This window comes from Girardinichthys multiradiatus, chromosome 24, assembly GCF_021462225.1.
Source record: "Girardinichthys multiradiatus isolate DD_20200921_A chromosome 24, DD_fGirMul_XY1, whole genome shotgun sequence".
Lineage (NCBI taxonomy): Eukaryota > Metazoa > Chordata > Actinopteri > Cyprinodontiformes > Goodeidae > Girardinichthys > Girardinichthys multiradiatus.
Genome location: NC_061816.1, coordinates 10,790,480 through 10,813,381, shown reverse-complemented (window position 1 = coordinate 10,813,381; position 22,902 = coordinate 10,790,480). Strand labels below are relative to the sequence as shown.

Here is a 22,902-nt window from a genome sequence, read left to right as displayed (position 1 = left end):
AGCTCTGGGTGTATGTTTAGTGTTGTTGTCCTGCTGAAAGGTAACCAGGTCTTTTGCAGGCTATAAGGGAGTTTCTTCCAGGATTGTCTATTATTTAGCTCCATCGATCTTCCCATCATGTCTAGTGTAGAGAAAACCATCCTGCTGCCACCAGCACATTTTACACTGAGGCTGGTGTGTTCTATGGGACAACCTGGTTAAATAAAAGAAATCAAACTGGCATGAAAACCAGTTTACCACCGATCAGTTTGTTTTAATGTGTGTTTGTCAACGCTGAGTGAGATTCCCAGTCTGTGGATGCTTGCTGGAGCAGCATGTGTGGATTCAGCAAAGTGGACAACCTCCAGCTCTGGCTCTGAATTCACAATCACTGCAGCACTCTGAGCAGTGCAGTGGTGACTACAGCACAACCCAGTGTTTCTTCCTAATTAAAAACATCCTTCTTGTTCAAGCAAACCGGAAAACAATACACACATTAATTAGATGAGGCACTCGAATTTCATGGAGCTTCAACATCTTAATGTTGGAAACGAGTCGTGCAACAGGTGCGCATTTTCCACCACATACTGCATTGAGATTTTCAATCTAGAATTGGAGCTTCTGCAGCCCAAAAGGCGGAGCATTGAGAAAGAAGCGGCTTTCCCTCTGGATGAGTAATGCCGCTGCGCCGCATGCCGCCTCTCTCTCACCCAGAGCGCTGCCAGTCACATATCGACGGTGTGGGGAACCACGTGTCTTCACTAACTGGAAACTTCCTCCACACCAGTTGGGCTGCAGCAAGCTGCACTAGAAAGCCGGAGGTGGCTGTTTCCTTCAAAATAAAAGTCATAGCTGAGAGTCAACCATATTTGCACTGATGCTCTAAACATGAATGGTTTTGTAAAAATATTCTTCTGCATTGTTATGTATTCAGTTTGTGTTATGCAGCAAGATAACTTGACTTTGGATATCGGTTTAATGTTTAAATAGTACTAAGGTAGTCAAATAGGATTCATGCTGATAGAACCTTTTCATATTCTCTCAAGTTAAAACCACAAAGTTAAACATATTTTATCAGGATTTTTTGTGATAGCTTAAGAAGTATTGCATAGATGTGAAGAAGAAGGGAAATAACGTGGTTTTCAGCATTTTTACAAAAACAAAATGTGTAAAATGTTTGTTTCCATAGTCAGTCAGTCATTTTCTACCGCTTATTCCATAGTGGGTCGCGGGGGAGCTGGTGCCTATCTCCAGCAGTCTATGGGCAAGAGGCAGGGTACAACCTGGACAGGTCGCCAGTCCATCGCAGGGCAACACACAAACAACCATACACACACTCATTCATACACCTAAGGGCAATTTAGAGAGACCAATTAACCTAACAGGCATGTCTTTGGACTGTGGGAGGAAGCCAGAGTACCTGGTGAGAACCCACGCATGCACAGGGAGAACATGCAAACTCCATGCAGAAAGACCCCAGCTGGGAATTGAACCCAGGACCTTCTTGCTGCAAGGCAACAGTGCTACCAACTGCGCCACCGTGCAGCCCTGTTTCCATACATTTCTCTGCAAATAGAGCTTCAGTTTTTCAGAGTGTCTCCATCAGCTTTTCACGTCTAAAGATGTTTTTTGCTCATTCTTATCTGTGGAACATCTCAGGCTCAGTAAGATTGGGTTAACATTAGCTTTCAAGTCTTCTCTTAGATTGTTCAGATTTAGATCTGGACTTTGACAGGGTCATTCTGTCTACTGGAAGATGAACATCTATCCCATCCTTAAGTCTTATGGAATCTGTAGAAGGTTTTCTTCCAGGATTGCCCTGTTTTTAGGTCTATCTGTCTTCCTATCAACTCTGACCAGCTTCCCTGTCCCTGCTGACAAGAAGCTTCCCCACAGCATGATGCTGCCACTACCATGTTTCACCATGGAGATGGTGTGTTGAAGTTAATGAGTTAGTTTTCTGCCACAAATCCACATGTTAGCCTTGTCTTCTACAAGGCATGTGCTAGTTGACTTTTTTGTTTTTGGTTTCCTTTTATCAATGGCTTTTTTTTTGTGCCACTTTTCCATTAGGGCCAGATTTGTCCAGTACGACAAATAGAGGTCCTGTCTACAGATTCTTTAACCTGAGCTGTCGGTCTCTCCAGCTCCGTTGGTTACCATGGATCTTGTGGTTGTTTCTCTAAGTAATACCCTCCTTGCTGAGTCTATCAGTTTAGGTGGACAGTCATGTCTTAGTTCCTTGATCTTTACTGTAGTGTTTAATCAGTAATGTTTTCTAACAGACCTCAGATGACTTCACAGAAAGCTGTATCTATAACGAGATTAAAGTACTTACATTTATTAATTAGGTGATTTCTGATGGCAGTTTGTTGCACTTAATTTCATTTATGGGTATCAGAGTAATGAGAGTTGAATGGATCTGCAAACTAAACTCTTCTGCATGCTTAAAGATAAAGAAATGAGTCCGCATGGGCGGATCGATGGCCCCATGTTTTATTTTGATGCTGCAAACCGGAACAGGTGTTTGCTGTAACCGCTTCCACTTAGTTTGCTGTTTGGTTATCGGTAGCCAGTGCACCTTGTCGCGTCTTACCGGCCGTCGGTCCCCTCAGCGCCGCTGAAGAGGACTCTGATGCCCCTGTGATTGGACTGAGACAGAGTGCCCAGACCCGACAACGATGGGCTTCCGCGTCTTCCCCATTAAGTTTATGGAGTACTGAAGGCTCCAGATTCCAGTAGCTTCTTTTTATTACCAAGGTGAGGAAGAGGAGGCGGAGAGGAGTGGAGGAAGAGGATACAGACAGATATCAGCAGTATCTTGGCGCATTGGAGTTTTTGGATCATTGAGAAACGCGGATCAAATATTCATATGGATTTTTTAAAAAGAGGAAAACAGTGTTATAGTGGGGATATTCCCTCCAGTGATTCACTTGCAGCTCCAGAGCACACTGACTACAGAGCGCAGGAGCACCGCTGATTTTTCATCCAGCGTGTGCGTTCAGCGCGCTGGAGTGTGTGTGTGTGTGTGTGTGTTTGGAAAGGAGCCCCCCCCTGCTGCAGCACTTTCCTGCCGCACGGACTGAGTGATGCCACCGAGTTGCTGACGGACACCCGGCAGGTTCTCTGCAACCCTCCTCCCCTCTCCTCCTCCCGCACGGACGGACGCATCGACCCCCTGCCATCCCCACTAATATGCAATGGTTTTTTGTGCAGAAACAGACAGCTGCCGCGTACAGCCGACTTCACGTTAGCGCCGCCGCATGCCTGACCGTCGCTGCCGCTCCTCTCCCCGCGCCGCGCGGCAGACGACGCCATCTGAACAGGGGCGCTCGGGGGCTTTTCGCGCCGCGGCGGCCGGGCGGCAGCAGCAGCGACCCCTCTTCCGCAGGTGAGGACCACCGGCCGCTGGGGCAGCAGGAGACGGGGATCGAGGAGAAAACCGCCGTAGCGGTTGCTGTTTTCCAGCCGCACTGGGGCGACGTCGACGCGGAATACGTACGACTGGTGGTCTCCGAGCTTGGGGGGAAAGCGGGCGAGAATCCGGGCGAGGAGCTGGGCTTCCTGCTCTTACTTTTGTCTATGGTGCAGATCGGAGGGGCACCGCACTGCCGAACTGAGCTCGACAGCTGGCCGGTTCTGCTGGCATGCAAACAAGGGGGTGTATCAGCCCCCATGCGGTGGGTGAATTTTAGGCTGCCGCATCCGGAGCGCCTCTCCTTCTCATCTTCCTCTTCTAGCCCTTCTTTTTCCTCCTCCCGTGTCTCGGCCAAATCCATGCGGTTTATTTGGAACAACATTTTCAGCAAAGGATCGCATATGCTGCAGTGTCTTTGTGGCAGGAGCCTCAAGAAAACCAAGAACCCAACTGGTGAGTTTGTTTGCAAGTGTGTGCCTGTTATCCCAGCCTGCGTGCGTTTGCCAGTGCCAATAAAAGTTTATTTGGTTTATGTGGTTTGTGGGCGACCTGTACTGTTCGTCGGTGTTTCTCTGCAATGGCCTGTGCAGCGATTGAGAGCTTCTACCACGGGGAGGGGGGTGGGGTTGATGATGGGAGGATCAAACTTACTAGCAACAACACTAACTATACAGTTACAGAAGATATGGAGCATGCAGAGACCTTCAGGTTCTTGGGACCTGCGGGGTTAAACAAACCACACACTTCATGGAACAGAAGTAAATGGGGAGACACTATTTTTATTTTTTGTTGCAAACACAAACATATTCTAACTTTTTTAATCATTTGCATTAAATGTTAATTTCATCAAGCATCATGCCTGGTGCAGTAATCTCCTAAAACTCCATAACCATCCTCTCAAGAGAGCAAAGGGCATTTTAAGCAGAAGTACATATCTGATTTGTTTTCAACAACCAGATTTCCAGCTCTGTGTGACACACCACAGGATATACTGACACTGGGAAATGCTCATAATATTGGCATACTGATGTTTCAGAAAGATGGCTGGTGTGACCTGCACAGAATATTGAAAGGACAACAGGAGTCTATGTAAAGCAAACATTTTTAGGGACAAACTAAGCCAACACTCTCTCTCAAGGGGCAGATGGTGATGCATACGTTCCAGGATGTGTGAAACCACACACCAGTGAACAGATAATTAAAAATGCAACCTGTGTTTCCGAGCGGCCATGATGAGGTCAACTGCTAATGGCAGGTCTTCTCTTTGTCCTTTAATGGCAAACAGACACATCTTTCTTGGATCGGTGATTACAAAGCACTGAACCTTTAGGGGTTGGAGCTGATTTGTAAAAAAAAAAGCTGGCATTTAGGAAGCTTCAGCACCATGGACAGAAACTTTTTACATTTCTTTGTAAAGTGATATAGTCAACCAGGCTGTAACATTGTTTTGCACTGTGCTTAACTGTGTTTTAGTCTGTTTTATATACTGGCTTACAAACTTATTTATGCACCTTGAACCTTTCCACATTTTGTCAGGTTAAAGCCACACATTTTTTTAATGTTTATTATTGGGATTTAATGTGATAGACCACCTCAAATTAGTGCATAATTGTCAAGGAGAAGAAAAATCATGCTTAGTTTTCAGAACATTTTACAAATAAAAATCCCAGAAATGTGATGTACATTTTGTCCTCTTTACTCTGATACTTTTGAATAAATCCAATGCAACCAGCTGCCTCCAGGAATTAAAAAAATGGGAGTATGGAACTTAAAATGAGTATAAATAGACTCAGAGGTTTCTTAGAGAACAAATGGCATCATAAAAGCCAAGAAACACACCAGACAGGCTAGTGATAAAGTTACAGAGAAGCCAGGACAACTATTAGTGCACACTGCAAAACTGGCCTTCGAAGGAGGAGGGTAAGAAAAAAGCCAGTATGAAAAAGCCATTAGAACTCATTACTCACGAGATCTGAACTGAGCTGTTTAGCCTTCATTAAAAACACTATATGTGGCACAAAACAAACAATGTTCATCACCGTGAATTCACCATGGTGAAATGTGGTAGGATCTGTGACAAAGGATGAAAGTTGCTGTCCGAAATGCTCACCCATTCAAACTGTTTTTGTCCTCCTTCAAAAACCCTGCAGCCTGCAATTAAAAAAAAAAACACCACATGATGGGTTATGTTTTACTCCTCTGGGCTCAGCCTGAATTTCTTCTCATTACTTCCTTTTAGCTCATTTGATGAACTGCCTTGAAGTCGGACTTGCGGGATTTATGAGCAAAAACATGAGCAAACATTTTGATTGTGGTGCTTGACTAAAGTTGTAGTGGTTTTCAGCACTTCTAAAACTTTCCAGCCAGATTTTACTGATTGCTTTTCAACTAGGTTCAGATTTTACACCCTCGATTTGTTATCCTTCGCAAAAGTATGGCTAACTGCTTAATTTAGCATTTTCTCTGGGATTGTTTGGTTAAAAAAGAAAAGTTTTGACAGTTAGTTTGTTTGCCAGAGACAGAGCTGTGTAAGTAGCTGGAATGAGAAGCACTGGAAGCAAAATCTCAGAGACTGTGCTTCTTGCATGTATTGTTTTCCCGTGTTCAACAATTAACCGATGAAAATGTCTTTCCCGCCCACGTCCACTAGCTCAAACACAAAACCCATAAAAGGTGCGTAATCTCAGAGAAGCACAATTTATCCCACCAGTATCCTGCAGCTCGGCTCACGGTTTTATAGCAGCCTGCTCAGTATAAAAACCCTCTGGCTGCTTGTTAGTGTGCATTTAGATATAATTCACGTGTCTTTTATTTGAAAACCCAGCACCCTTTAAAAGCGTATCGCAAAAAAGCTTTTTTTTCGTTCTTAGAAAACACAGGCAACACATTTTTTGATTAAAACATAGGCTCGGTTCTGCATTGTTGCAATAGTGTTTTGTTGAAACTGAGTTAGAGTCCGTCTGTTTCCTCCAGATGAACTCATTACATTCACTGTTGGAAGCAATAAGGCACGACGTTGTTCCCCAGACAGAGATGTTCACCTTTAATAGCATATGTAGGCGTGCTCTCCTATTCATCCTTATGCATGAATCTACCCTTCTTCTCTGGAGAGTTGCTATTAAGGCTTCATACTTTATGTTTTATTTAAACTCTGTAGTACAGCAGTGGGGTTTTGTGCCAGCTCACATCTCTTGTTAGAAATGAAACGCCTTCATTCACACATGCACAATAGAAGTAGATTATGTTTCAACAACATTCAGAGTTCAATTACTGGCTGATTTGTCGTCAAAATTATGCTGTTTGTTTGAGGAAAAGCACACTTTTTTTCTCCGGGCTTGCAGCGGCGTGAATTTGTCATCCTTGATTTTCGTTTGCGTGCTGTTACATCGTTCAGATGTGATGAGCAGACAAAATATTGGTGATGTCTGTCCTCTGAAGTCACCCGCTGGGTTTCGATTTAGATGTGTGTGCTCATTAGTTCATGGCCTCGTTGTCCAAACACACTGAGTCTGCAGAAAGATGACTTTGCTGGACTGATCTGGTGTTTGCCTGGAGTCATCATGTACAATATGTCAAACTGAGCAAGAAAAACTGCACAGTCACATACATCATCTTCTATAATCCAACCTGAAAACAAATGTACATTAACTTTACCTGCACAAACCAAATGAGATTATGTGTTTTATAGATGATATTTGCAGGGTTGTGGGTAGTTGGCAATCTCTGCGCCTGGACCTGACTTCCTGCAAAGGTAACGTCCTATTACACTGCCATGTTGGAAATCGCTGAGGCCTTGAGAGCGACCCATTTTTCCCCCCAAATATTTATAGAAGCAGTCTGCATGCTTTGGTGTTTTGTGCAGGAGTGGCTATGGAAGTGGTTTGAACGCCTGAATTCAGTGATTTGGAAGGGTGAGCTAATACTTTAGGCAATGAGGTGCACCAGTTTTTCAACTTGCAACTAGAACGGGCTAACCTCAGGTGTGACTTCATTCCCTGGTCCGAATTTCCAGTTAAATCAGCAACATTTCCTGTGCAACAGCTTATTGAAGGCTGCCTATGAATGCAGCTCTAAGGAAGGTATTCTCACTGTCTCTAAAAGGGATGCATCCTGTCTGGTGAATCAAGGAATGTAGGTCCTACCATTCCCCCCGATGAATGAAGGTAAAAGAGCAAGAAATACATTTAAAAATGCTGGAAGATTTAAGCATTATATGAATGAAGGAAGCTGTAAAATCTACAAATGAAAAAGTAAGCATCAGTAATATGTTCAGACCATTTAAAGAAGCCAACAGTTCTTTCAACAAGTAGATAATGGCTCTCACAGTGGTTCTCTGGAGTCCCAAAGCTTTTGAAACTGGTTTTTACCCACTTTAGCACTGATATAACTAATAATTTTTAGAAATGTAGTTAAATCAGGAAATGTGTTGGGTTTTCAGATCTTTTACCCTACTTCATGTTGTCAGTTAGGTTCTATTTTAGTCATTTATTTAATTTACAGATGTGTCATTAATCAGGCCTGGATGTGCCTAGTGAATTTCAACCAAAAAAACGTAGTTAATTAAAGGTCATTTTTGATTTAACAATGGGTTGGGGTGTGGTTCAGCACACCTGAATCAAATGGCTGAGTTACCTCCTCAGTATGCAGTCAGGTTCCCTGGAGCCCTGCTAATGACCTAATTATTGAACTCAGGTGTGTTGAAACAGAGACATCTAAACGTTGCAGGACATCAGCCCTTGAGGCCTGGAGTTTCACACCTGTGATCTAAAACATTTAGGTGAGACAAAAATACAAAACAGAAGAAATCTATGAGAGCACAAATACTTTTTTATGGCACTGTAGATCTCAAGAGCATTCAGTGTCTTCTACGCTAAAATCAAGATTGTATTATATTCTGGTCAGCTTCCTTTGGGGTTTGCTGGTGTTCTCCAGTTAAGAAAGGCATCCTTCCTTTATACTTGGTTTAATGTCAGGCTAGTGTGTTAGGGGTCACCAATTCAGATTGTATAAGAAGTGGAAAAAATCAGAGCAGTAAGTTTTGCTGTTAATGTCAGGATGCAGACGTCTGGAGCAGAAAAATGTGCTGCACCGAAATAAAGTGTAGCTCTCTTTACCTCTCACAGGTCACAGTCTTCTGACTTATCTGTGATTATTTGGTTTTTGTGCCCAGGCTAGACACCTTTTGAAGCATTGCTTCATGATTTTATTAACAATAATTTATTATTAACATTAAACTAGACATTGCTGGCCAAATTTTCTGCAAAACAGGAGTAAACGACACTGTAATAATCTGTCATCTGTCATACATTCATCCCAAGAGACTGACATTTATAATAAAGAAGTATTCTAATAAATTCAACCCTTACAGGCAGCTGTCTTAAAGTCTGATTTCATCAAACTGCTTCTCTGCATTTTAAGGAAACTGTGCCTTGATTGGGATTTGTTGGTGTTCATAAAAATACCTGAAAGACCTGAAAATGACCCACTATTGGTCGCGACCCAAGCGTAGACCTTAGATCAAAGCATATATATGTTAGAATGGTCTAGTCAAAGTCCAGACCCAAATGAAACTGACACACCAGTATAGCAGGATTGGAAAATTGTTGTTTGCAGATACTCAAAAACTAAAACCTTGTGGTATGATCCCAAGCGTTTGAGTTTTTGAATCATTTTGTGTCTGTGTTTTCATCATTTCCCTGTTGTTGTTCTTAATGTGTTGCCCTTTTAGTTCATTCCTTTGTGCGTTAGTTTCTTGGTTCATTCATGTATTCTTTGTACATGTACATTTTCTTTGGGTTTTATTTATCTCCATCCTGCTCCTCTATGTTAATTAGCCTCCCTCCCTCATCGCTTCTGTCTCAGCTTTTCCTCATTTCCACCTGATTGCTCACACCTGCTTGCTTGGCCTTTCTTCACACTCACCTCAGTATTTAAGCTAGTCGTCATCACTCATTGCTGGTTTCTTCCGTTGGGCTGCTGCACGTTCCGTCGCTCTGTTATGTTCTCCGTGTTTATTGCCACCTGCCTTCCGTGAGTTCTTTGTAAGTTTCTTAATTTTTTATGATTAAATGCGCTGCTGTGCCACAGCCTCATTCTGCACTTGGGTCCTTTTTCCAACCACAAGCATGGCATAGTTGTGCACCACTTTGTTTGGCTTGTAACATAACATCCCACTAAAATCGAAGATTTTTAGATACAAGGCACTGCATTTAGGAAGCTGTTAATGTATAATTCTGGCTGGATAAAGTATGTTAAAACCTCTTAAGGTGCACAATCCTTTCTGCTATTATAAGACAGTAGATGACAGGAATTACTGCATGTCAAACAAAAAGGAAAATACATGCAGTGTTGATCCAACTGTAGCTGTGCTGAGTTGGTGGGTACTGACGCAGTGAACCAAAGAGCAAACAGGAGAACTGGGGGGGTGGACGGGTGTTTGTGTGCAGGCATGCGTGTGTTTGGACAGCTCTAGCTGCAGGTATCTGCCATGAGAGGCTGAGTGCTGAGTGTTACATTTCCAAGGGCACTTAGAAAGCAGCAAGGCATCAAAGGCTTCACTGAGAAGGGGTTTTCACAGACTCGATGATAAGAAGAAACTCTTGACAACAACTCAGTTTGTTTCTGGCTGCCAGCAATAACATTGTTTAATTGGAGAGAGTGAAAAATCAAGCTTAGTGCTGGAATGTTACATCAAAGCTTAGAAACTGATGTTTTCTCATGAGCTCTCACTCTGTAAAGAAGTATTTATCCCCTTACAAATGTTTACTGTTTTTGTGTCACATTTAGTAATTACAAAAAAGTTTTCAACAAAGGAATTCATTCATTAAGAAAAAAAAATCCAACTAACCTGGCCCTATGTAAACAGGTAATTACCCTCCCTTATAAATCATGAATTGAGTTCAGATTTCCTGTCCACACCCAGATATGATCACTGTCTGACCTAAGAATCAGAAAATCGGTTAAACAGAACCTGTCCAACAACATGAAGTTGGCGAAAGGATCTAAAAACCAATGCATCATACACTGATCTAAAGAAATTGAAGAATAGATCAGAAATAAAGTTATTCTAGAAATGGTTTGATGCCAAAGTTTTAAGACTTTAAGAGAAAACATGGAACAGTGGCTTCTTAAGATTGCAGGCCTACCAAAAGTAATCTAAGAGCATATTAACACCTCATCCAGGAGGTCAAAACCCAGAACAATGCATCTAGCATAGAGACAAACATGGGTGGAGTTAGTGTGTTGCCTGGGACTGCTTTGCTGCTTCAGGCCATGAATGATTTTCCATAACTGATGGAACCATGAATTCTGCCCTCAAGCAGAAAACCCTGAAAGCAAATGTCCGGCCTTCAGTTCGTGATCTCAAACGCACTTGAGTTAAGGAACAGGACAATGACCCGAACCTCTAAACCCCCAACGCCCACCCATTCGTGTAGTCAACATTTGGAAGTAAATCCAATCAAGATGCTGTGGCATGATCTTAAATAGACTGCTGGTGTCCACATTAATGTAATAGACTTATTTCCAGTTATCACAAATGCTTGATGGCAGTTGCTGCAGCTAAAGGTGTTTTTTTTTTTTTAACCAAATAGATTAAATCATCATTAGAAATCTGCCTTCTTAATCTGTTGGAGAGAAAATACCTTTTCTCCACTATGCAGTTTTTCTTAGCACCTGTTCTTCATATCTGTGCTCTCCACGTCCTCCCTTTGTTCCCATCTCTCACACACACTTAAGCTGACTTTAGTCTTACCTCGTCTTTGTTAACCTTTTGCCTGATGACAGCTCTCCATGACATAATCGCCTTATCTGTGAGACTCTCAGTGAGTGTTGCTGTATGGGTTCACATTTGTGGCCCTGGTTGGGGGGGTCCAGAGAATTTAAAAAGTGGAGTTTTCTTTATTTCTCACAGGAAGTGATTTGGGCTGGTGTTTTCAGGTGTGTTTTATGTCTGCCATGGACTTTGAGTCTATACTTAGGGTAGCAGAGAGGAGGATTAAGACTGCATTGGGTAAAGCTGAGGCAGGTAAGGTGCATTTATACTGGGAGCATATTTTATGGTATCGGTTTTATGTTCCAGATTTATACCATTTGAATTTTACTATCTTTACCTCGCCTGTCAGGCGAGGTAAAGATACGCTTTCCATTTCCAGGTGTTGAACTGAACAGAGCTCTGTGAGATGTTCAAATCTTTGGATGTTGTTTTAGAACCTAACCCTGCTTTAAACTTCTCCACAACATTCTCCCTGACTTGCTTGTTGTTTCTTGGTCTTCATGAAGCTGTTTGTTTTCTAAAATGCATTAAAGTAGCTGCAAAGTCATTGACTCGATGTAGTGTTTTATAGCTAGAACTGAAATACACTGTATGTACTCTTTATTTGAATCTGTCCATATGGTAAGATTGAATAAACCATATATTTCTGTATAGAAATTGGATCTATTGGCTTTGTAAAGTATACATTGAATACCTTGGTGCTATATAAGTAAACTGAATTGAATCAAAATTTTTGGTTATAACTTAAATTTTTCTTGATCATTGTTTTTACATGAGGTGCACAGAGTATTTCCTTGATATTGTCAGTTGGATCAAAGTACATCTTTACAAAATATTAAAAAAACAAAAAATAAGAAAATCAGTTTGATTTTGATCACTAGCTTATCTAAGATTATCTCCGACATTTCTCCTGTCAAGAAACAATGTTATTAAACTATTTATCTACCAAGGGTTCAGAAGCCTTCTCATTTGTGATCCATGAAAGACCCCTCTACTCAGTACTGCGGTTTTATAGCAACAATATTAACAATCTGCTGCTAGTTATTTAATTTAACGGGCCGGCTTGTCATTTTTGCCAACATTTTCATTTCAATTTGCAGCAAAAAGTTCTTCAAAATGTGCTGCAGTCAACAGGATTATGCTCTGCCACACCTTGTAAATTTGGACTGATGGTAATCATACTGCTCCATATACAGTGCCTTCCAATTGGTATTGATGGTTACAACCGCAAACTGGACTGTGTTTTGGATCATGCTTTTTCCCTTAATAAATGAAAATAATTTGCAAAAAATGTTTGGAATTTAGTCAGATAATCTCTGTCTGATATTAAATTAATTTGATTATCTGAAACATCCGAGTGTGACAATAAAGCACAAGGAGAAGAAATCTTTAAGACTTTCTGACTTAGCGCTGCATTCTACTCTTCCCAAACACTTAATTCAAGCTACTCATTTTCACACAGTTATTTGTCGCTTTGCCTTTGTTCTTTAATGATGAAGCCTGCATTTGGTTGCTTATCTTCCACACCAACGCTATATGGTATTCTGTCAGCTCAAATCAATCTGCCTGATCCTTTTACAGCCCCGTGTTGTAGATTCTCACACACGTTCTTATACATTTTCTCTTAACTTTTCTTGTACCTTGAAGAGTCACCTTCTGATCTGCATTGTTGTGCAGTTTGGATTGAATGCAGTTCTGTTTAAGCTTTGCAGGCTGAATGGGTTCCTCTAACACACCATGTCACTAAACTGCTCTTATTGTCAGAAGGATTAGCGTGCTGAGAGGTACTTGGACACGCATATCTATAAAAAGCTGTTTCTTTGATGCAGGGCTTGAGTGTTACTGGCAAGCTCAGAAAGGCTTGTTCTGTTGTATGAATCATAAGGAAAGTTTGAATTTGAACCTGAATGTGACTTACAGAAGAAGGGGTTAAGCAAACATGTTGTGTCCTATTCCAAGAATGCACCACCTGGTCTCTCCACCTCTTATGTTTAGCATCGAGCTGCTCTCTGTTTGGAATAAACAAGCGTTATCACATCTCAGTTGCTGAAATTAAGGCAAAGTCTCACCCAGCTTGAACACCGGCGTGGGTGGGGGGCTCTCTTGGTTTGTCTTTGAATGATTAATAAAATTCCTTGTCATAAAATGGACCTATGCTTGTCACATGTGTTATTCAGAACTTGTGCAGAACCTTTTTCAAAGCAAACTGAACACTTGTTGGAGATTATGGTATGTTTCTTATGACATTGTTATGACAACTGGGGTTCCAGTTTTGTCTCAAACAATAATGAAAACTTTTCCTGGTCAGAAAATAGAATATATTATGTAGGGAAGCCCTGAAAAACAAGTGAAAGTCTTTTCAAATTTCCAGGTCTGGCCAAAAGTTTCTTGTGCTCAGGACCTTTTAAGGTTTTTGGCAGGTAAACAAAGTTTGTTTTTTTGCATGAAATATGTCTGAGATTCTTTTTCTTTTTTTTTTTTCTTTTTTTACTGAAATTACAATTAAATTCAATAAAATTTAAGAAAGCATAGTTGGAAAGAAAAAATTACTTTTTGATAAGCAAACTTCTTTGTTTTTGTAGTACTGATGTCTGCCACAAGAGACAGTAAATAGAACCACAAGACTGACTTTTGCTGACCTGGACTGAGATGGATATTCAAATGGGAAGAACCACTGCCTCATGCTGTAAATACAGTCTACAGGACAGCTTTAAAATAAACAAAAATAAATCTTACTAACTTTCAAACTCATGAGAAAAAAAGTTTTAGTCAGACTTTTAGGGGTAAATATGACTTTCCTTTTAAGACACAATAAACCCATCTGTGTTTCAAAATGATTTTGTCTATTTGTCATTGAATTTTCTAAATTATAAAAAAAAACCTAAAGCTCTAAAAAAGTCCTGAAATAATGGTTTAACGTATTAACTTTTTTCTTTACTCTGATTCCATGTAGAAGATGAAAATAATCACTTGATGTCAACTTTTAATGACATTGTGATTGATCAATGAGTTATAATGGGAAAACGTGGGGGTGAAAAATCTGATGTCAAAGATTTTTTTTTAAATTTGGTGATTTTTGGATGTAATGAATACCAAGAATGTATGGATGAACCTTTAAAATTTTAATATATTCTAACATAATTTTATTCTCTCTGTACAAGCTACAGCACCTGGGCCCACTGTCTTACAGCAAACATTGCAGCACTTAAAGTAAATGTTTGGACTTGGAAAAATAAAAAAAATGTTTCCATAAAAAGACTGAAAAGTTTTTAAATATGAGTTTACAAATGTTTGGACTGTAAGTGAAGCCTGGGGTACAGACAGCTAACACCTTGTATAGGTTTAAGATGAAAACACCAACTCCAGGTCCGTCATAAAACAAAGCTTCACAAAACCAATAATTAGAAAATAGCGGCAAAATAGAAAATACTGCAACGTGTGGCATCTTCCTAAAAACAAGAAAAACAATTGTTTATAAAACTCAACAACTAACTAGTTACTGCTATATACATCTGAAACAAATTGAAGTCTGGACTTTGACTAGGCCACCACATTCTTTTGTTCTTGTTGTTTTTAGCTATGTTTGATAAAATGCAATGGATATGTGGATTTGCGGCTGTGCTTTGCTTTACCCAAGAGCCCCTGAGCTCAAGGTCAGAAACCGATGGCCGGACCCTACAAGGTTGTCTGCTACATAGCACAATTCATGTCATCCAGGTCCTGATGCAGTGAAACTACCCCACACCATAACACTACCACCACCATGTTTGACTATTGGTATGATGTTCTTTTCTGAAACCACATGTAATTAAACACACCTTCCAAAAATGTCCACTTCTATTTTCACCAGTTTTTTTGGAATCATCAAAATCAGCAATAGTTTTGGCCTTGGAGCTCTCCCATGGATGCATTTTTTTTAACACATTGCTTTTCTTATAGTTGACCCATGAGCTCTGACCTTACCTCAAGCAAGTGAGACCTGCATGGCTTTAGATGTTCTAGGTTATGAGCTCCTGGATGTGTCGTTGATCCTCTCTCTGAGTAGATTTGGTTGGTCAGCCACTTCAGGGAAGGTTCACCACTGTTTCATGTTGTGTCCATTTGTGTATCATGGCTCTCACAGCACTGTGGTTCTCTGGAGTGGCAAATATTACAAAGCACTTTGTAAAGCTTTCCAGACTGAATTTATTCTTTAATATTTGAATTTCTCTAAATTGGAGTATGATATGTTGATTTTGAGATCTTGTAGCCTACTTCATATTGTTAACCAGGTACTCTTTAAGTGATTTGTTGATTCTGCAGGTAATCAGGCCTGAGTGTGGCTGGTGAAAGTGAATCATAATTTAACAAGGGGAACATATTTCTCATAGGGCCAGGTTGGTTTTGATCAAGTTTTTTAAATCAGGTATTAAATCTGATGTAGACCTGCATGGTTTATCACTAATTTATCGTTATCACATTAATAGTAGAACTGCCTGGACTGCAATGAATGTTAGCTAATTATTTATGTTGTTTCATTGCCTAAACAGCAGATTTCATCCTGAAGTTTCAATAAAACCTTCTTGGAAATAATGAACTTTTAAGTTTTTTCCTTTAGCTAAATTCACTACTTATAATCTGTGTTCTATGTTTGCCATTAACCCAAAGATGAAACACATTGACACTGTTTACTTACCTCTTTGTCACAAGTCACATAGTTATCGAGAAATTCACCAACGTTATCGCTTATTGCATGTTTTCCTGATATCGTCCGGCTCTAATCTGAAACCTTTACGTACTTTTTCATGGCTCTGTAGTTTTTTTAATCCAAAAACACGCTTTACTTGCATATTTGCCAAATGTTCATAACATAACAGACAATTCAAAAAAAATATAAAAACAATTATTAGAAATATCTTATCTCAGCAGAAAATGTTGCCTATATTGAGTTTGTAAAATTAGGATTTAATTTTTGTTTGTTTCACTGAGTTTTAGGCAGTGTATTGGGTGGTTTAAGGTTTTGTAGGTTTTGTTCATTTCCTTCCTCTTTTACAAACTACATAGATTTCAAACAGCTTCTGTTTCAAGCTCACCTTTCAGGACAGATGATTGTTTTGCTTCCTCTTCTGCTGCGTTTATGGTTTTGCTGTTGTCATGGTTTGCCCTCCATGGCCACCATAATGACAGCCTTGCTTTCAAGGACACAGCTGCAACAAGACAACGTCCTGCCTTGGTTTTGAGTCATTACATTGGGGCCAGGAGGTCATGGTGACGTAAATATCTTGGAGCCACGCAAGATAAAACCTAGACGTCACGTTGGGCCGGTTCAGCCTGAGGCAGAGAAGTGCAGTTACTGAAGGAAAAATGTAGTTTCTGACCCACTAAACACAGTGGGAGCTGGAGAAAATATATTAGCATTGACATATACTGTATATTAGACTTTTCTGATGCTGATACATCTGGTGTTTACTTCTGCAGCTTAAGCTGGCCTCTTGGGTTTGTATCATTGTACTTTGCAAATCAGCAGAGATCTTGCCCAGTTCAACTATACACAGTGCATTTCTAAAAAGCAACAAAACCTTCCATTTAATTGTATTTCTAAGTGTTGGGAACTGAGGATAGTAATTATTGCAGTGTTTTCTGGGACATCTGGGTCCTATCTTGGTGAATATATGGTTTTAGCTGCTTAACAGCCTGGTCATTGCTGTAAGGTGATCCTCCTTACTCTTTCAGTAGAATGATCAGGACTGTAGGCAGGCCAGTCAAACCCAGACGCTCTGCCGCTTTAAAATCAAAAGCAGAACGAGGTCTGGCTTTGTCCTGCTTCAATTATAACACACCTCAAGGTAAAGATGTCAGCTAGATAGCAATACGAGTCTCCACAACTCTCATATGCAGTGTCTTGCTAAAGTATTTACTCCTCGTTTTTTCACATTAAGTCACATTACAACTACAAACTACAAAAGCAGTTTATTTGGATTTTATGTGATTGGCCAACACAAGGTAGTGTATATCCCTGCAGAAGAAAGAGAAAGAAAGAGTTTTAAGACAAAAATTAAACATTTTGCCCAACTAAAAATGTCGTGTGAAGGAAAACTCCCACTGCACATAAACCTTAACAGACCATCCCCACCATGAAACATGGTGGTGGCAGCATCATGTTATGGGGATGTTTCCTTCTGCAGGGACAGGGAAGGTGGTCAAGGTTGATGGGAGGATGGATGGAGCTAAATACAGGACAATCCTGGAAGAAAGCCTGTTAGAGGCTGAAAAATCTTGAGACTGAGGTGGAGGTTCATCTTCCAGCAAGACGACAATCCAAAAAATACAGCAGGAGTTTTGGTCAGTCAAAGTTCAGACCTAAATCCAATTAAAGATCTCTGGCAAGATTTGAAAAGTGATTGAATCTAATCTCAGACTCTTCTACAAATAAGTATGGGCAGAAACTTCAGCCTCTACAGGTGCAAAGCTGGTATAGACAAACTCCAACAGGTGTTGACTCTATAATATCAGTAAATATGGGTTATTTGCCATAACAACGATATTAATATCGGATATCGTTATCGGCTTCACTTTTTATATCGGAATAATTCCACAAAATTCCTAAAAAACACACTAAACTTTATAGCTGTACTGTGTAAAAAATGTAAAACCGTTCAGGGGCTATGAAAACTGAAATATTACTCTTATTATGGAATACTTGGGCTCCTGTCCATATTTACCCAAAGCAATCCAGAGGTCTCGGCAGGATTGCTGTGAATCTTTGATACATAGGTGCTGCTCAGCACATACAGTATCTGTGTATAATGGTCCACACTCTTCTGAAAATGGTGTTTTTTACAGTAATACATTAAAGACTTGAGGTTTTAGCAATGAACAGATGTTGAATATGGATGTAATAGTTGTGGTTGAAAATAAAGAGAATGAATGAAGCTGAAGGAAATTACACTGTGCAAGCTGTTGGGCCAGTTTACCCTGCCTAGGGGGGTACCAGTACAATTAGATGAACAGCTGGACCTCAGTCAGCCACAAGTGCCCTCTAAACTTGAACATCTGAAATAACTGTTTGTCCTGTTGTTGCCATAAGGCTGTCTGAAACACAAGCAAACAAGTAGGTTTCTCATAATTGAGTATTTCTTCTTATTTATTAATAAAAATTTCATAAACCAACTCAAAATCTAATAATTTATCCCCATGTGTGCACTTTGCTGCACAATATATTGGAAAAGAACTGGCTGTTGTGGCCTGAAAACGCTTTGGGATCCCCCAGAACGAATTGAAGACTGTTGCTTTGAGAGAGTAGTCTGGGTTTCCCTCATGGTCCTGTTCTCACCAACACCCTGTCTTGAAAAAGTGGAAACCGATGGATGGATGGATGGATGCTGAACATAGCAGAGAGTTAGCCCTCCAAACAGCATGCAGAAATTCCTGTATGCTGACAGTTTTATAAAATTATTGACACTCATTTGAAAGATTTCTAAAGGCTGATAAAACTACAACTATATTCCTGACTTTTTATGTTAAATATTTTTTGACATTAAATTTACAGATTTGATGCTTGAAGAAGTTCTTCCCTCAGTCTAATTATCTCACTTGTGTCTCCAAACCACCCGCTGGGGTTCTGAGTTCTTTGTTGGGTGGATGTGGAGCAATTATCTAAAAGCGCTGATGCAGATCTTTCCATTTTTTCTTGCTTTGTGTTGGAAATTGTTGCTGGTTGCTTTGGTTATCTTCAGCTCTTGCAGCTGTGTGTGAACTCTTATCTCTGTGGAAAAACAGAGGCAAGAAAAATGCATCAAATCTAAATCCTGCATTAAAAGTATTCACATCAAAATACAGCATCTATTTTAACTGCATAGCAACAAGAAGTTTCTGTTACCATACTTGAATAATGAGCTGCTACTTCAGCCAGCAGCTACAGAAAGAAGTTAAAGTTAATTGGGCAGCAAATAAATAACCCAAACACATGGTGCCACATTCAGAAAAAAGAGCAAATAAACAGAGGAAAGACAGACAAGAAACAGCAGAAAGGTTGAAAGCAAAACAAGCACAGTGTTATTAGAATGTATTTTCCTCCTTACAGATTTCTTCTTTTTTGTCATTCTGAACATTTTCAGATTGTTAAACACATTTAATTTCAGAATGAAGGTGACATGAACAAATAAAAAAACTGTTTTCAAATGATGAGTACATTCAGTGAGGGGAAAAAGAAGCTATCCAAACCACCACTAATGTTAAACAGTAATTGTCCCCTAAACCTAATAAGTGGATGTGTCTCCCTTGGTAGCAACAACTGCCATTAAGTATTAGTGAGAACTGACGAGTCTTTTACTTCGCTGTGGAGGAATGTTGGCCCACTCTTCTTTGCAGAAATGTTTTAATTCAGCCACATGAGGGGTTTTGGGTTTCACACATGCTGCAGCTGTCATCCCAGCAGTCATGAAGTGCTTCGAGAGGCTGGTCATGACTTATATCAAGGACTCCTTCGATGTAAATGTGCACCCCCATAAATATGCCTACAGGAAGAACTGCTCCACTGACACCATCTCATGGTCCACACAGCCCGCACCCATCTGGAGAGTAGTAAATCCTACGTCCGTCTACTCTTCCTGGATTTTCTTCTCAACCTTCAATACCATCACCCCACAGACCCTAGTGCAGAAGTTCTCTTCTCTTGGCCCGAGACCCACACTGGGGAACTGGGTCATGGATTTCCTGACCATCAGACCTCAGACTGTCAGGATCCACAACACTGTTTCCTCCTCCATCACCCTCACCACTGGCTTGCCCCAGGGCTGCGTGTTGAGCCCCCTCCTGATCACTCTGCTGACGTATGACTGCTCGGTGAGACATCCCAGTTGTCAGTGAAGTTTGCAGATGACTCAGCAGTACTGGGACGAATCACAAATAATGATGAGTCCAAATACAGAGACGTGGACCAGCTGGTGCAGAGAAAACAACCTCTGTATCAATGAGAAGAAGACTAAGAAGATGGTGGTGGATTTCAGAAGGGACAACGCCTACTTCTTCCCTTGCACATCGGAGGAGCAGCTGTGGAAGTGTTCCTTAGCTTCGGGTACCTGGGTCACCAGCGTCTCTACTTCCTCAGGAAACTGAGGAATGATGGACTTGGGAGATCAGTCCTGAGGAGCTTCTACCAATGTGCGGTGGAGAGCATCCTCTGCACCTGTATCACCTTATGGCAGGAAGGCTCTGCAGAGGGTGGTAAAGGCTGTAGAGAGGACTGTGGGGAGCAGTCTTCCCACCATCACAGACCTCTACACATCACGAAGGACTCCACCCAGCCCGCACACAGACTGTTTCAGCCCCTCCCCTTAGGCAGGTGGCTGTGGATCATTCAGACCAAGACCACCAGGTTTAGAAACAACTTCTTCCCTGAAGCTGTCAGACGGCTGAACTCGAGCCACACCCTTTAGACTCTCTCACTACACACTGACCTGCACTAAACACTTCACCCGTCAAAGGTGCAATATTTCACTCACTTATAGGTGTGATATAGTACTTTGCAAAGTTAATTTCAGCCTCACTATTTAATTGTGCATATTTCTTTTTTTTGCTCCTCGCTGCATATATATTTACCAATTGCTATTTAATGTTAGATTTAGCTTTCTATGTTATACTTAGCTTTCTTTTTACTGAAGTATTAGGCTTCTTAACCGGGACCTGAGTCCGGATTTTGTACCTTAGCATGTAAATGTGAACAGGTAAGACAATAAAAATCCTTGAATCCTTAAATTCTAGAATCCTATGCAGATAGGTAGAGCCCGACTGTCCCGTATGGGACAGGTCCCCTAGGTGTCCGTGCTGTCTCTACAGTCAGTGCGGTATGTCTGGTCATTTTTGTCTCAGTTGCCCAGTACGCCCAAAAGATCTGGCCCCCCAATAGAACAGGGGTCGCTGGCGAGAGCAGTCCATCAGACCGATTACCCTCATTTCCTTCTAAAAACCACCATTTGTGTTAACCAGGAACATATTACTGTTATGGCTCTGCTTGATTCAGGGTCTGAGCAGAATTTTACTAACCCAGATCTGGTTCTGAAATATAATACCAGATCTGAACTCCATTCACCCATAAAGGTCACTGCATTGGATGGGTGTGCTTCTAATCCTGTCTCCCAGTAGACCCAACCCTTTGAACTGGTCACTTCCGGTAACCATCATGAGTTTATTTCATTTTTGATTTTTCTTATCTCCCACAATGGAGTCCCCATTGATTTTAGGTAATTGGTTTAAGACCTATAATCCTCACATTAATTGGACAGACTCACGACAGCTCCAGGCTGTCATGCATCTTGCTTTCGCTCAGCAGTTCCTTCCTCTTCTTCCCCTGCCGAACCTCATTCGGCCCCCTAATCTCTCCAACGTTCCCCCTGAGTATTGTGATCTCCAAAAAGTGTTCAGCAAAGGTTTGGCTTTCTCACTGCCCCCTCATCATCCTTATGACTGCGCCATAGATCTCCTTCAGGGCGTACATGACTCCTTGAAGGTTGGCATAATCCATGCCTCCTCGTCACCAGTAGGTGCTGTTTTTTTCTTTATTGCAAAGAAGGATGGAACCCTAAAACCCTGCATAGATTATTACTTAAATGAAATAACAGTCAAAAATAAATGCTCACTTCCTCTTTCTTCAGCTTTTGAATCAGTTCATGGAGCCACTACCTTCACCATGCTGGACCTACGGAACGCCTACCATCTGGTTCGGATCAGAGAAGTAGATGAGTGGAAAACCGCTTTCAAGACCCCCATTGGTCACTTTGAGTATCTAGTTATGCCATTTGGTTTACCCAATGCCCCTGATGTTTTCCAGGCTCTGGTAAAAGATGTCCTTGTAGACTATATTAACGTGTTTATTTTCAGTTATCTTGACGACATCTTGATCTTTTCCAAAGACCCCAACGAACACATGAAACATGTCCGGTTAATGGATTCATTTTTGAGGGTGGACAGGTGAAGCCAGACCCCAGTAAGATTACAGCAGTACAGAACTGGCCTACGCCTACCAACCTAAAGCATCTTCAACAATTTCCTGGGTTTGCCAACCTCTACCGTTGCTTCATGTGTGATTACAGTTTCATTGCATCTCCACTCACAGCACTCACCCCCATCAAGAAACCCTTCAACTGTCCCCAAGAAACCGAGCGAACCTTCACCACTCTAAAAAAAAGTTTCTCCTCGGCACTCATTCTTCCAGATCCCAAGTCTCAGTTCATCATGGAGGTGGATGCCTCAGACATAGGGGTCGAAGCTGTCCTCTCCCAGCGGTCTCCATCAGATGGTAAGCCCCATCCCTGTGCCTTTTATTCTAAAGGTTTTCTCCAGCAGAAAATAATTAGAATGGCTCTGGGTGAATGGGAGCACTGGCTGGAAGGAACTACTCCACCTATAACCATCTGGACGGACCACAAGGACCTAGCCTACATCCAAACAGCTAAGCTTCTCAATTCCTGTCAGTCACGTTGGTTATTCTTCTTCTCCTGGTTCAACTTTACTATCACTTACTGTCCTGGCTTTAAGAACGTCAAAATCGATGCTCTCTACTGACAATTTTCTGTTTCAGATGAAGACCAAGAACCGGACCTCATTATACCCCAGTCCTGTGTCATTGGTGCCCTGTACTGGAATCTGGAGGACCGAATTCTCAGATCTCGGGCAATCCAGTCGGCACATTCATCCGAATTCTCTGGCTATCCAGGTTCCAGTCTCATCATTGCACTGCTCCGTAGATACTTCT

General features: G+C 41.2%; 1 protein-coding gene across 1 annotated transcript in view; it reads left to right on the top strand.

Annotated features, from left to right (window-relative positions):
• Positions 1-3,007: 3,007 nt before the first annotated feature.
• Positions 3,008-22,902, top strand: part of LOC124861367 (fibroblast growth factor 14-like) — an 89,084-nt gene continuing 69,189 nt past the window's right edge. The window contains exon 1 of the mRNA XM_047355047.1: positions 3,008-3,850. Within this exon, the coding sequence (XP_047211003.1) occupies positions 3,175-3,850 (676 nt within the window). The 5' untranslated portion in view covers positions 3,008-3,174. The remainder of the gene's footprint in view (positions 3,851-22,902) is intronic.